Here is a 13,309-nt window from a genome sequence, read left to right as displayed (position 1 = left end):
GTACCGATGGCGGTACGGGTGGTGGTGGTACCGATGGCGGTACGGGTGGTGGTGGTACCGATGGCGGTACGGGTGGTGGTGGTACCGATGGCGGTTTGGGTGGTGGTGGTGGTACCGTTGGCGGTATGGGTGGTGGCACGGGTGGTGGTACCGATGGCGGTATGGGTGGTGGTACCGGTGTCGGTGGTACAGGTGGTGGTGTTGGTACGGATGGTGGTGGTACCGATGGCGGTACCGATGGCGGTACGGGTGGTGGCGGTACCGATGGCGGTGGTACGGGTGGTGGTGTTGGTACGGGTGGTGGTGGTACCGGTACCGATGGCGGTACGGGTGGTGGTGGTACCGATGGCGGTACGGGTGGTGGTGGTACCGATGGCGGTACGGGTGGTGGTGGTACCGATGGCGGTTTGGGTGGTGGTGGTGGTACCGTTGGCGGTATGGGTGGTGGCACGGGTGGTGGTACCGATGGCGGTATGGGTGGTGGTACCGGTGTCGGTGGTACGGGTGGTGGTGTTGGTACGGGTGGTGGTGGTACAGATGGCGGTACTGGTAGCCTGTGTGGCGGTATCAATGGAGGTATTAGTGGCAGGAATGTGTGGTGGTACCGATGGCGGTGGTACGGGTGGTGTTGGTATCGATGGTTGTGGTACGGGTGGTGGTACCGATGGCGGTGGTAGGGGTGGTGGTGGTACGGGTGGCGGCGGTACAGGTGGCGGCGGTACCGATGGCGGTACGGGTGGCAGCGGTACAGATGGCGGTAAGGGTGGCAGCGGTACAGATGGCGGTAAGGGTGGCAGCGGTACGGGTGGTGGCAGTATGGGTGGCGGCGGTACCGATGGCGGTACGGGTGGTGGTGGTACTGATGGTGGTGGTACCGCTGATTGACAGATTGGCTGATTGACAGGTGGGCTGATTGAATGGTGGGCTGATTGACAGAGGGCTGATTGACAGGTGGGCTGATTGACAGGTGGGCTGTGTCAGGTCCTCTTTATTGGTGGGGGGGAGGGGGGGCTGTGTTGTGCACAAACTACAGTAACAAACTACACTGATCTCACTTACTGATCCCTGCTCTCTCCTCACAAATCGGTGTGTGAGGAGAGATCAGAGATCAGGTACTAACTGCCCTGTTTGTTTACATTTGTGACCGTCTGTGATTGGACACAGCCGGTCACGTGGTAAACAGCCAATTTCATTGGCTGTTTACCCTGATCGGGGAAGCGCTGTGTCCATGGGACACGCGCCTTCCCCGATCCCCGCTCTGCAAGCCTCTGGCGGCGCGCACGGAGCACGCCGCCGAGTTTGTTGTGACATGTGATCAGCTGCGTCTTTGACACAGCTGATCACGTGGTAAACAGCCAATGAAATTGGCTGTTTACCGTGATCGGGGAAGCGCTGTGTCCGAGGGACACACGCCGTCCCCGATCACCGAGCTGCGGGCGCGCGCTAGGCATTATCCTGCAGGACGTTCGAGAACGTCCTGTCAGGATTTGGTAACCACTTCCCGGACGTCTATTTCCTATAGACCGGGCGGGAAGTGGTTAAATGTATCATGCCCACTACCTTCCTACTTTGAATTAGGCGGGCTTACGCACACAGACCCAGCTCCGTGATATCCGAGCGCCAGAGGACAGAGGGAAGGGAGTTCTGCGTGTTATCCATCCATGAAATGGTGAGGCTGCCTGCAATCAGTGGGCACAGTTATTTTCAGTGTTCTCGTGTGTGGAAATATTGTTTTTAATTGATCTATTGTAGCAGTCATCGATAAAGGACGAGAATGGTGGTGTGTGTGTGTGTGTGTGGGGGGGGGGGGGGGGGAGCGGCATTGAAGGACCCGGCCTTGGGGCATCAAAGGGAGTAAATCCGGGCCTGCCCAAAGGGGTTGATTTAGTAGAACCGAAGAGTGTAAAATCTGGTGCATTTGTACATGGCAGTCAATCAGCTTCTAATTTTCTGGTGCAGATGAATGATGCATTTTGCAATTTTTAGAACTTGATGCTGCCACCACCATGTCTCACAGTGGGAATGGTGTGTTCAGGGTGATGTGCAATTTTTTCGTTTTCTGCCACACATAGGGGCAGATCCACAAAGCGAGTACGCCGGCGTATCTACTGATACGCCGGCGTACTTTCAAATTTCCTGCGTCGTATCTTTGTTTTGAATCCTCAAAACAAGATACGACGGCATCTGGGTTAGATCCGACAGGCGTACGGCTTCGTACGCCTTCGGATCTAAGATGCAATTTTTCGGCATCCGCTGGGTGGCGTTCTCGTCGTTTTCCGCGTTGAGTATGCAAATTAGCTATTTCCGACGATCCACGAACGTACGAGCGGCCATCACATTCTTTTACGTTGTCTCTAGTCGGCTTTTTCCGGCGGTATAGTTAAAGCTGCTGTTTCGTGGTGTATAGTTAAACCTGCTATGTTAAGTATGGCCGTCGTTCCCGCGTTTAATTTGAATTTTTTTTTTGTTTGCGTAAGTCGTCTGTGAATCGCGGGATGGACGTAATTTACGTCCAAGTCAAAACAATGACGTCCTTGCGACGTCATTTCGCTCAATGCACGGCGGGAAATTTAAGGACGGCGCATGCGCAGTTCGTTTGGCACGGGGACGCGCTTCATTTAAATGAAACACGCCCCCTACTCGCCGATTTGAATTAGGCGCCGTTACGCCGCGAGAGATACACTACGCCGCCGTAACTTACGGCGCAAATTCTTTGTGGATTCAAAGCTACAACAAGTAAGTTACAGCGGCGTAGCGTATCTCACATACGCTGCGCCCATGCAATTCTTTGTGGATCTGCCCCATAGTGTTTTGCTTTTAGGCCAAAAAGTTTAATTTAGTCTCATCTGACCAGAGCACCTTCTTCAACATGTTTGCTGTGTCCCCCACATGGCTTCTTGCAAACAGGACTTCTTATGGCTTTCTTTCAACAACGTTTTTCTTCTTGCCACTCTTCCATAAAGACCAGATTTGTGGAGTGCACAACTAATAGTTGACCATTTGACAGATTCTCCCTCCGGAGCTGTGGATCCATACAGCTCCTCCAGAGTTACCATGGGCCTCTTGGCTGCTTCTCTGATTAATGCTCTCCTTGCTTGGCCTGTCAGGTTAGGTGGACGGCCATGTCTTGGTAGGTTTGCAATTTACTCTTTCCATTTTTGGATGATGGATTGAACAATGCTTTGTGAGATGTTCAAAGCTTAGGATATTTTTGTATAACCTATCCCTGCTTTAAACGCCTCTACAACTGTATCCCTGACCTGTCTGGTGTGTTCCTTGGCCTTTATGATGCTGTTTGTTCACGATGGCCCAGATTCTCGTACATGGGCGTAAAACTCCGCGGGCGTAACGTATATCATTTAAGTTACGCCGCCGCAAGTTTTACAGGCAAGTGCTTGATTCACAAAGAACGTTGTGGCGGCGTAGCGTAAATCACCCGGCGCAAGCCCGCCTAATTCAAATTAGCCGGGTAGGGGGCGTGGAGCATTTAAATTAAGCGCGTTCCTGCACCGAACGTACTGCGCATGCGCCGTCAGAAAATATCCCAGGGTGCATTGCTCCAAATGACGTCGCAAGGACGTCCTTGGTTTCGACGTGAACGTAAATGGCATCCAGCCCCATTCACGGACGACTTACGCAAACAACGTAATTTTTTAAATTTCGACGCGGGAACGACGGCCATACTTAACATTGGTTGCCCCTCATATAGCAGGGGCAACCTTACGCCGCGCAAACCTTATGTAAACATCGTAACTTCACTGCTTCGACCGCACGTACGTTCGGGAATTCCCGTATCTAGCTAATTTGCATACTCGACAGGGAAAACGACGGAGGCGACACCTAGCGGCGGAAAAAAAAATTGCATTTAAGATCCGACAGCGTAAGAGCCGATGCGCCGTCGTAAGCCCTTTGTGAATCTGGGCCTAAGGTTCTCTAACAAACCTTTGAGGGCTTCATAGAATAGCTGTATTTATACTGAGATTAAATTACATACAGGTGAACTATATTTATTAATTAGGTGACTTCTGAAGGCAATTGGTTTCACTAGATTTTAGTTTTAGGGTATCAGAGTAAATGGGGCTGAATACAAATGCACTCCAAATTTTTCACATATTTATTTGTAAAACAAATTGAAAACCATTTATCATTTTCCTTCCACTTTACAATTATGCGCCACTTTGGGTCCATCACATAAAGCCCCAATAAATAACATTTATGCTTTTGGTTATAACATGACAAAATGTGGAAAATTTCAAGGGGTATTAATACTTTTTCAAGGCACTGTATTATAATGGGAATGCAGATATAGGAAAGACAGTGTGTTACTGTGTAAATAGAAGATTGCGTAGGTTTATAACACATCTACCACTAGATGTTGGCCCGTCGGATGAAGCAAGAAAAATATCCCGTTCAAAACAAATGTATTAATAATACTTTTGTTTGATAAGAAAATACTTTGTTACAGACTTTCTGTTATTGACATGCCTTAAATATGTGTGTGAAAGGTCAGTAAGATGTTTGAAGTATCTTATCTCCAAACATGTTATTATAATAATTTTATGGATGCAGTCAACAAATACCTTTCAAAAAAAGAGGGGCTGGTAAATGTCAAGCTCTGGCTGAGTAGGCCAAACTTTTTTTTTTTTTTTTAATTGAGTAGTTTGGATTTATTTATAACGCTGTGAGGTATTTTCAAGGCAATGAATTGCCTGGAAAAAAAAAAGAAATTATTTTTCTTTCCCTTGAATGGCCTCTTCTCACCCACATCGAAATCCACAAAACCATACATGCTGCAGCACAGTGATGTCAGCTTGGCTCAGCCGTAGCCGGGTATAATGCTATAACATATACTTCTCTCTGTCATATAAACTCACCTATGTGTTTTCACTACTAGATGAGTTTGTCTTAAGAGTCTCTAACACAATATATAATCAAACCTGAATAAATTAAATGTACGTATGGACTGCACAAATTGTACTTTTTAAAAGGAAACTTAAAAAAAAGGTATTATTATCTATTATCATTGGAAGATTAGCATGGCCCTTGCGCAAGGATAATATAAAATGTGAATAAGGTATAAATAGAGCAGCTAGCACTAAAGTTCAGCACAAAAAACTCAAATACAGTAAATAATTCAATAAGGTGCAGCGCTATAATATTGATCACATGTAACAAGTGAATTAATAAAGTGAAATAAATAATAAAAAGTGAATAGATAAAGTGGGATAAAATTACTATAACCCAAAAAAGCAAATAAAATTAAAAATTGGTCCCAAGAAAAACACTTTAAAAAAGAAAAATTTATGCATATAATAAAAATAATAAAAAAGTAAAAAAGTGTTAAAAAAGGGGGAAAACTAGTGCAAAGTCCCATCCAGATTACAATAAAGAAAGTCCGTATGAAGGTTATCTTCCAAAGTAATTCAAATGTGATTCCAAAGGACTAAAGAATGTCACCAGTCTTCCAAAATCAAAGTGTGTCTTGAAAAACACCCAGTAATGTGGTAGCCTGCTTACCAGAGAGCCACGACTGCAGATCACAGTCTCACCAAGCCTAGGGATATAGGTCTCCCCAAAACCAATCAGGATACAACAGCCAGTAATCCGAGGGTAACTGTTAAGTTGGAGGCAGCTATTGCCTACAGGAATTGCAAATAAAAGACCCCTGGTCTGTGTATCAGCCTAAGAGCCGGTTCACACTGGGGCGACTTGGGATCCGACTTGAAGTCGCCTCAAGTCGTCCCAAGTCGCGCTGTCGAGAAAAACAATGCAAGTGAATGGGAGCGGTTTTAATACACACGACTCAAGTCAATCTGACTTCAAAAGAAGTTCCTGTACTACTTCAATCCGACTTGTAGGCGATTTGTACCCATTGATTTCAATGGAAGTCTGATCCAAGTCTGATCCAAGTCTGATCCAAGTCTGATCACTGTCTTAACTGAAGCGACTTTCCAGGAAGATAACATACATTTCTCAGGCAAACCTCTCCCTCCCCCTCCCTCCCCTAGAGCTGATTGTTGTTTGATTGGCCACTGGAAAGTCTCCTGTCCTGGAGACGACTTCAAGTCGTGTTGTAAATCACCCCAAATCGCCCTGTGGTTCATGCTCAAGTCGTGTCGGAGTCGCCTCTGAAAGTCGCGCTGGAAGTCGTGTCGCCCTAGTGTGAACCGACTCTTAGGGATGCGCAAGGATGACACGCAAATTCATGAAGCATTCTATATTCAAAAATAAATAAATAAATGTTCCCTGGCTGTCAAGCTGAGCCAATAAATTAAAGTGACCCTGTTACTACAGGACATGTGAGCCAGCAGAAGGAACCATTGTGGAGAAGGTATTTGATCTACCCTGAAATGGCCGGGAAGTACAGTAACACAGCATCAACATTTCAAAACATGGGCTGCTGGAAAGTATGAAAGTACAGAAGGGTTCCTTTTACAGGGCTAGCCTTCTTAAAGGGGATTTCCAACCAAAAGTGAAATATCAGATTATTTACTACTTTCCCCGCTCCGGTGCCACATTTGGTATCTTTCGGGGGGGGGGTATCTGTTTTTGACAGGTACTTGTCCTCACTTCCGGGAGCCTGCGCAGCAACTTCCCTCAGAAGTTAGGGAACCGGCTTTGCAGCCGAAAGACTGCACTGCCGGGTTTCCCTTACCACGAATGAAAGCAGCAGCACCCGAGAGCTGATCTGAAAATCGGCTGGAGTGCCGACATCATGGGATCCCTGGACAAGTAAGTGTCCTAATATTAAAAGTCTGCAGCTACAGTGTTTGTGGCTGCTGACTTTAAATTTTTTCGTGGGGGGGCGTAACTGAGCTTTAAAGTGTTATTGAACTATAAAAGATACCTGGTGATTCTACCCTGAAGAACCTTTATTATTAAGGCACTTCCTACTATAGCACGACATTGCTTTGTCCGGTTCCCTCAACTGTGCTTCTGCATTGTCACCCTGTCACAAGGGCATTCAATGGAGACTACAAGTGGCAAGTATGGGCAATTGTTGCCACCATCAAGAAACTCATCTTGACAAATGTCTTGCAGCAATCACTAAAGTAAATGCACAAACAAAGTAGCTGTAACGAGGCTATAGGTAATTAGTAGCATTATAATGCATCAAAGGTTAAAAACAGATGAAAACAAGTATTTTTCATAGACTTTAAAGCAGGGGTAGGCAACCTCGGCCCTCCAGCTGTGGTGATACTACAAATTCCATTGTGCCTCGGCCTCTAGGTGTCACGCCTGTGATTGTCAGGGTCTTGCAATGTCTCATGGGACTTGTAGTTTCACCACAACTAGAGGGCAAAGGTGCTTTAAAGGTTGGTTTTTTTAATGTTTACCTGAGCTTCTGCTAAAAAAAATGTTCTGAAAGCAGACCTTCAGTCAGTTTATAAAGTTTATTCTTTTTGGCTTTTCTTCCCTCCTTTAATATGGTTGGGTATAAAAATGGCATTTATCTACAGTATATCTAAATCTGGTTTCCATCCATGTCATTTGTCTAGGCCAGGGGTCTCCAAACTTTCTAAACAAAGGGCCAATTTACTGTACCGGGGGAATAGGAAATGGCCCATCTTTTTTATTTGGGGAAATATTAGTGCCCCATCGCTGGTGTCAGTGGGAAGAATAGTGCCCCATCGCTGGTGTCAGTGGGAAGAATAGTGCCCTATCGTTGGTGTCAGTGGGAAGACTAGTGCCCCATTGTTGATGTCAGTGGGAGGAATAGTGCCTTATTGTTGGTGTCAGTGGGAGGAATAGTGCCCAATCATTGGTGTCAGTGCAGAAATGATTGCCTCATTGTTGGTGTCAGTGCAAGGAATAGTGTCCCATTGTTGGTGTCTGTGGGAGGAATAGTGCCCTATCATTGGTTTCAGCATAGCTCCCAACTGTCCCTGATTTCGAGGGACTGTCCCTGATTTGGAGCAATGTCCCTCTGTCCCTCATTCCTCCTCATTTGTCCCTCATTTTGGTCTGATCCATATAGTTGTATATAAAATGCACTTTTTATCTTTCAAAAAGTGTTTCCCAGTGCTAAACCTTTCATTCAATTTCTAAAAAAAAGCCCTTGTGGATTTAATTTACCTTTTCTATTGGTTAATTCTTCTTCAAGGGGGTGTGGCAGGGGGCGTGTCCTATGCCTACATACATTTGCTAGTAGGTGTCCCTCATTCCCATCTCAGAATGTTGGGAGGTATGGTTTCAGTGCTAAAATTATTGCCCCATTGTTGGTGTCAGTGGGAGTAATAGTGCCCAAAGGGCTGCATCTGGGTATACAAAAGGCTGCATTCAGCCCATAGGCCGCAGTTTGGAGGTCACTGGTCTATGCGATTGACATAGCCAGGTCTAGTCGCTCTTGACTCCTGGGATATCATTGTCATAAATCCAAAGAGTGATCAGGCCTTTTTCATCGCATGAGAGCGAGCGGAGGTGTTCTGGAGGAGGGCCTGTAGTCCGAGAGAGGGGGCGAGCACGACACTTCACACCAGGGAGAAAGCCTCGCATTACTGTGTGGAGTTACAGACAGAAGAACAGGAAGTAAAGATTTCTCAGAAGAAATAAGGACATTTAAAAGCAAAACCGAAGGATGAGGAAAAAAAATTGTACCTTTACAACCCCTTGAAGTTCCTCTTGAAGTAGCATGAATACTAGTTATAATAGTTTTGCACATCAATAGAGAAGCTAAATAATAGGAAAAAAAATGAAGTAACATTGTAGCTGTTACTAAAAAAAATGTTTCCTTTTATTTAGCGTCTCTATTCGACAAATAGCTTACACTTCATTTTTAGGAGTTGTAGCAAATAATAAATGGCTGCAGTGATGTTCTGCGTCTCAGAGTCGGCAGGTACATTTGTTTGTGATTTAAATCTGTTTACCAAGTGCCACTTGAGCCTGCCAAATCAATCTAATAAAACGACTGTGAAAGCTCAAAATTTGCAAATTGCAACACGCAGTGCCAGAAAAATAAGCACACGAGGATTGCTATCACTTATTCAAATTGAAAAGCCTCCGGGCTGGGATTTTCTTCTTATTTATTTATTTCTGTAACCTTCTGCATCTAACGCTTGCTTTTTGGCTTCCAGTGCAGAATTTGCAGGTGGGTAAAGCAGACATTAATATAAAATACTGAACGCAATCAGCCATTATTGCATTGTTTCCTGTTTATTTATCCAGCAATGGTTCTTGTCTGAGTTACTGGCTTGGAGGAAAAGCAATTACTTTTCTTTATCATGGTCATCTTTTATTTTATAACTGATGTTCTGTATTACTTATAGAGTTACTCACAGGGTTTAGGAGTGTAGTGCAAAAAATGATGGTAATTTATGTCAACTAATCACAGAGCAACTTTTATCGGGCTTAGAGTTTTAGGATTAGTTAATTGCTGTTTGGTTGTATTTACATATTCTTATTTCTTTAATTAATGTGATATAAGAAATGTATATTATTGTTTGTTACACTGTTGTATATAGGAAAATATTTCACATAAAGTGACACTAAACTGTGGTTAAAAAGTATAAGTATGAAATATCTATACGTACTGTATGTTTACCCTGCATTTTTTTTTATGTTTGTTTTTAGGTCGTTTGTGATCCAGCAGATCCCTAGCAGCAATCTCTTCATGGTTGTGGTGGACAACGTCTGCAGTTGCAGTTCTGTCGCCCCAATTACTATGACTCCTATTGAAATTAGATATATCCTTTAAAACCAATATACTGAAGAACCTGTATAGTTTACCTACTGGTGTCACTCTAAGCTGAAGTTTGGACCCTCCAGTCATGTAATAAAGTAAATTAGCTTTTGTTTGCTTTAATTAGTGCTGAGCTAGGTCCAGTGATGGACATAACTGGGCTTGTGTATAATAGGATAAAGAAAAAACATCTGAAATCTATTAATTTATAAAGATGGCTCAACCAGCCCTTGAGAAACTTAGAGAACATGACTGGTGTACTGCTAGTGTGCTTTCTAACCTAAACCAACCCACATCACCCATTTACATAAAATTACTTACTAGATTAAACACATGACACCTTCTGGATTAAATAGCCAACAAAGGCCCCTTTATTAATTTCAAAAGATAACATATAAAAAATGTTTATATATATATATATATATATATATATATATATATATATATATATATTATTATTATTATTATACAGGATTTATATAGCGCCAACAGTTTGCGCAGCGCTTTACATTAGGGAAGACAGTACAGTCACAATACAATCAATACAGGAGGGATCAGAGGGCCCTGCTCGTTAGAGCTTACCCATCCTGTGTCTCCATGTGCCCCCACCTCCCCCGCCGTGCGATATATATATATATATATATGTATATATATATATATATCCGATGAAGCTGACTGATGATCAGTCATGCCTACACACCATTGGTTAAAAAAATGATCGTGTAAGAACGCGGTCACCGCGGTCACCGCGTTCAGACACGATCATTTTTTTAACCAATGGTGTGTAGGCATGACTGATCATCAGTCAGCTTCATCGGATAACTGATGGAAAAATCCATCAGACCGTTTTCATCGGATGGACCGATCGTGTGTACAGGGCACAAGCTGACAGTGTAGAACTGTGATAAATTTGAGAAGGATCTCAAAAGTACTGATTGATGTCTTGCTTTGCCTTTCGGTACACGGCTGAGAACCAGAACTACCGATGTCTGCCCCCACCCCAGTCTGATGCCTTAGCGAGCACCGGAGGAGCAGACAGCAGTGACTGAGAGCTGAGCAGTCCTTGGTCATGGGACCGCTCGATCCTAGGTCTTGGATCTGACGTGGGACAGCTGCATCCCAACACTGATGCTGCAGCATGGCGGTGAGTATAAATGTTGCTACCCGAGGAGGAATTCCTCTATATTATTTTCTCCCCCAACATGGCACTCCGAGGAGGTGAATTAATAGGAGCCAGTGGACAATAGAGATCTATGACAGTCAGTGTGCATGCAGAGCCAGGATCCAACAAGCAGGCTATGACAACTATTCTAGGATGTAAAAAATAAAGAGGACAATTAAAAGTGTACATTGACCTACAATGGTTTAATCTGTCATGTGAGTGGAAGTCTCTTTGGTTTTTCTGTTTTGATGAGAGTTTAGCCTGAAGTGATGTCATACCTTCACCTTGGTCCTATGGCTGGCCAATGTCATTTTATTGATAATGATAATGTTGGCGGGCGGCCATAGCATTTGTATTAATTTTGTTATATAGGTTTCTCTCCTTAACATCAATATACATAATGAATCCCTGAAATGTGAACGTTTAAAATCTCAGAAGATACGGAGACGCCCTGAATCTTGTCATGGATTTCATCCAGAAGTAAGTTGCATCTACTTATACTGTATTATCCCTGCCAACTGACTCCCCCCCCCCAAATCAACGGAGAATAGGCGGCACGGTTAGTTCAATTTTTTTTTTTTTTTTTACTGTTTTATCACCTTTTTTTTTTTGTAGCTTGTCGCTTACTTTTTAAAATTTTTGTATTGTTTTCTTATTATTTTCCTTATTATTTTTCCTATTCTTTACATTTTTATTTTATTAATTTAATTATTATTTCTTATTATTTATTTATTTTTTATCAATTTTTTTCACTTAACTTTTTTGCTATCACACAGGAGAAAACAATTCCCTGTGTGATAGCAATTGGAGGTGACATGTTCTCTTTATTGACCCTGTCACCTCCAAAACAGGAGTCCTAGCACTGTGCTAGAACTCCTGTCACAGCTGAGATGGGAAGAGCACAGCTCTCCCCTCTCACTGTGTACATCGGCAGGAGGGACAGGAGACAGACTCGGTGGCCGGGGGGAGGACGGAGTCCCGAAGACAGAGCCAGCAAAGAGAGGTATGTGGGGTGGGGGGGAGAGAGGAGGACGGACGGGAGCACACATTTTACAAGTGATTTCGGAGACATTGCCACAATCACTTGTTAACGAGCAAGCGGATTCCCCCATAACTTACCGCCCTTAACTGTATGTTCCGGGCGATGGGGGACTCCATGCCACTGCCACCCCTTGGCGCCCTGCCGCCCCAAGGCCTGGCCTCAGTGGCCTTGTGGGAAATCCGGGCCTGATTGCGGTGCTTTTGACCTCATTTATCTTCTTAGAATCTGATGGTGTTTAGGATGTCTATAGGCACTTCATAGCAGCAGCTCTTGGAGGATAAATGCTCTTGTCTGGGTTGGTTTTTCTTGGATAGTTAATGTTGGTCTCTGAATATATTACCGCTGGGATTATCTGCTAAGCGTATACCTACTGTATTATCCTGCTTTCTAATGGCTCTGACCAGCTAAAAGTTTACTAAAGGGAAATAAACTGTTTATTTACTTTGTTAAGTGAAGTTCCCCCAGAGTTTAGACGGAACTTTACCCTCTTTGATACTAACCCACTCAGTGTCCAGTTGAGAGCTTCTTCTCTTCTGGCTGTGCCCGGTCCCGCTCTGCCATGTTTCCCCTGTGATTTCATCGCTAGGCTGACGACTGTACCGAATACCGATGCCTCCCAATGACATGCGGACAAGCCCCCTCCTCCTTTCCTCAATGAAAGCCAGTGCCTCTTGGGATATGTGACGTACACTGGGAGCCTAAGGTGAGCTGGGTGGCGTTCACGTCGTTTTCCGCGTCGGGTATGCAAATTAGCTATTTCCGATGATCCACGAACGTACGAGCGGCCGGCGCATTCCTTTACGTCGTCTCTAGTCGTCTTTTTCCGGCGTATAGTTAAAGCTGGTATTTCATCGCGTATAGTTAGACTTTTTTTTTTTTTTTTCGTAAGTCGTCCGTGAATCGGGATGGACGTAATTCACGTCTATGTTAAAAAAAATGACGTCCTTGCGACGTCATTTAGCGCAAAGCACGGCGGTAAATTCGGGACGGCGCGGGGACGCACTTCATTTAAATGAAACACGCCCCCTAAACGCCGATTTGAATTACGCCGCCAGAGATAGACTACGCCACCGTAACTTACGGCGCGAAATCTTCCTGGATTCAAACTAAAGCCAGGTAAGGTACGGCGGCGTAGCGTATCTCTGATACGCTGCGCGGGTGCAGATCTCTGTGGATCTGCCCCTTTATATTTAAGAAGAGGTAAACAAAAAAAAAGCCCTATTCCTGCAGAGGACAGGAGGAGGGGTGGAGAGGCGGGATCATCTCTGGGAGGCTGAAGGTCTGCTTTAGTGACCAAGGTGAACATTAATTTTGCAAAGAATACCCGAACATGTGCAAGGAAAAAAGGCCCATCATTTTTGCTTGCACATGATTGTGTGATGGGAGTCAGCAGAACATTCACTGAGGTATGCAATTCAATTTTGAT

The 13,309-nt window shown here is 44.5% G+C and overlaps 1 protein-coding gene across 3 annotated transcripts in view; it reads left to right on the top strand.

Moving 5' to 3' along the window:
• Positions 1–13,309, top strand: part of CACNA2D3 (calcium voltage-gated channel auxiliary subunit alpha2delta 3) — a 1,177,822-nt gene that overhangs the window by 1,162,857 nt on the left and 1,656 nt on the right. For all 3 annotated transcript variants that reach the window (XM_040359261.1, XM_040359262.1, XM_040359264.1), the window contains 2 exons: positions 9,571–9,683; positions 11,239–11,321. In XM_040359261.1, coding sequence (XP_040215195.1) covers positions 9,571–9,683; positions 11,239–11,321 — 196 coding nt within the window. The remainder of the gene's footprint in view (positions 1–9,570; positions 9,684–11,238; positions 11,322–13,309) is intronic.

This window comes from Rana temporaria, chromosome 7, assembly GCF_905171775.1.
Source record: "Rana temporaria chromosome 7, aRanTem1.1, whole genome shotgun sequence".
Lineage (NCBI taxonomy): Eukaryota > Metazoa > Chordata > Amphibia > Anura > Ranidae > Rana > Rana temporaria.
Note: the sequence above shows the minus strand (reverse complement) of the source record. Positions and strands in the feature narration are given on the sequence as shown.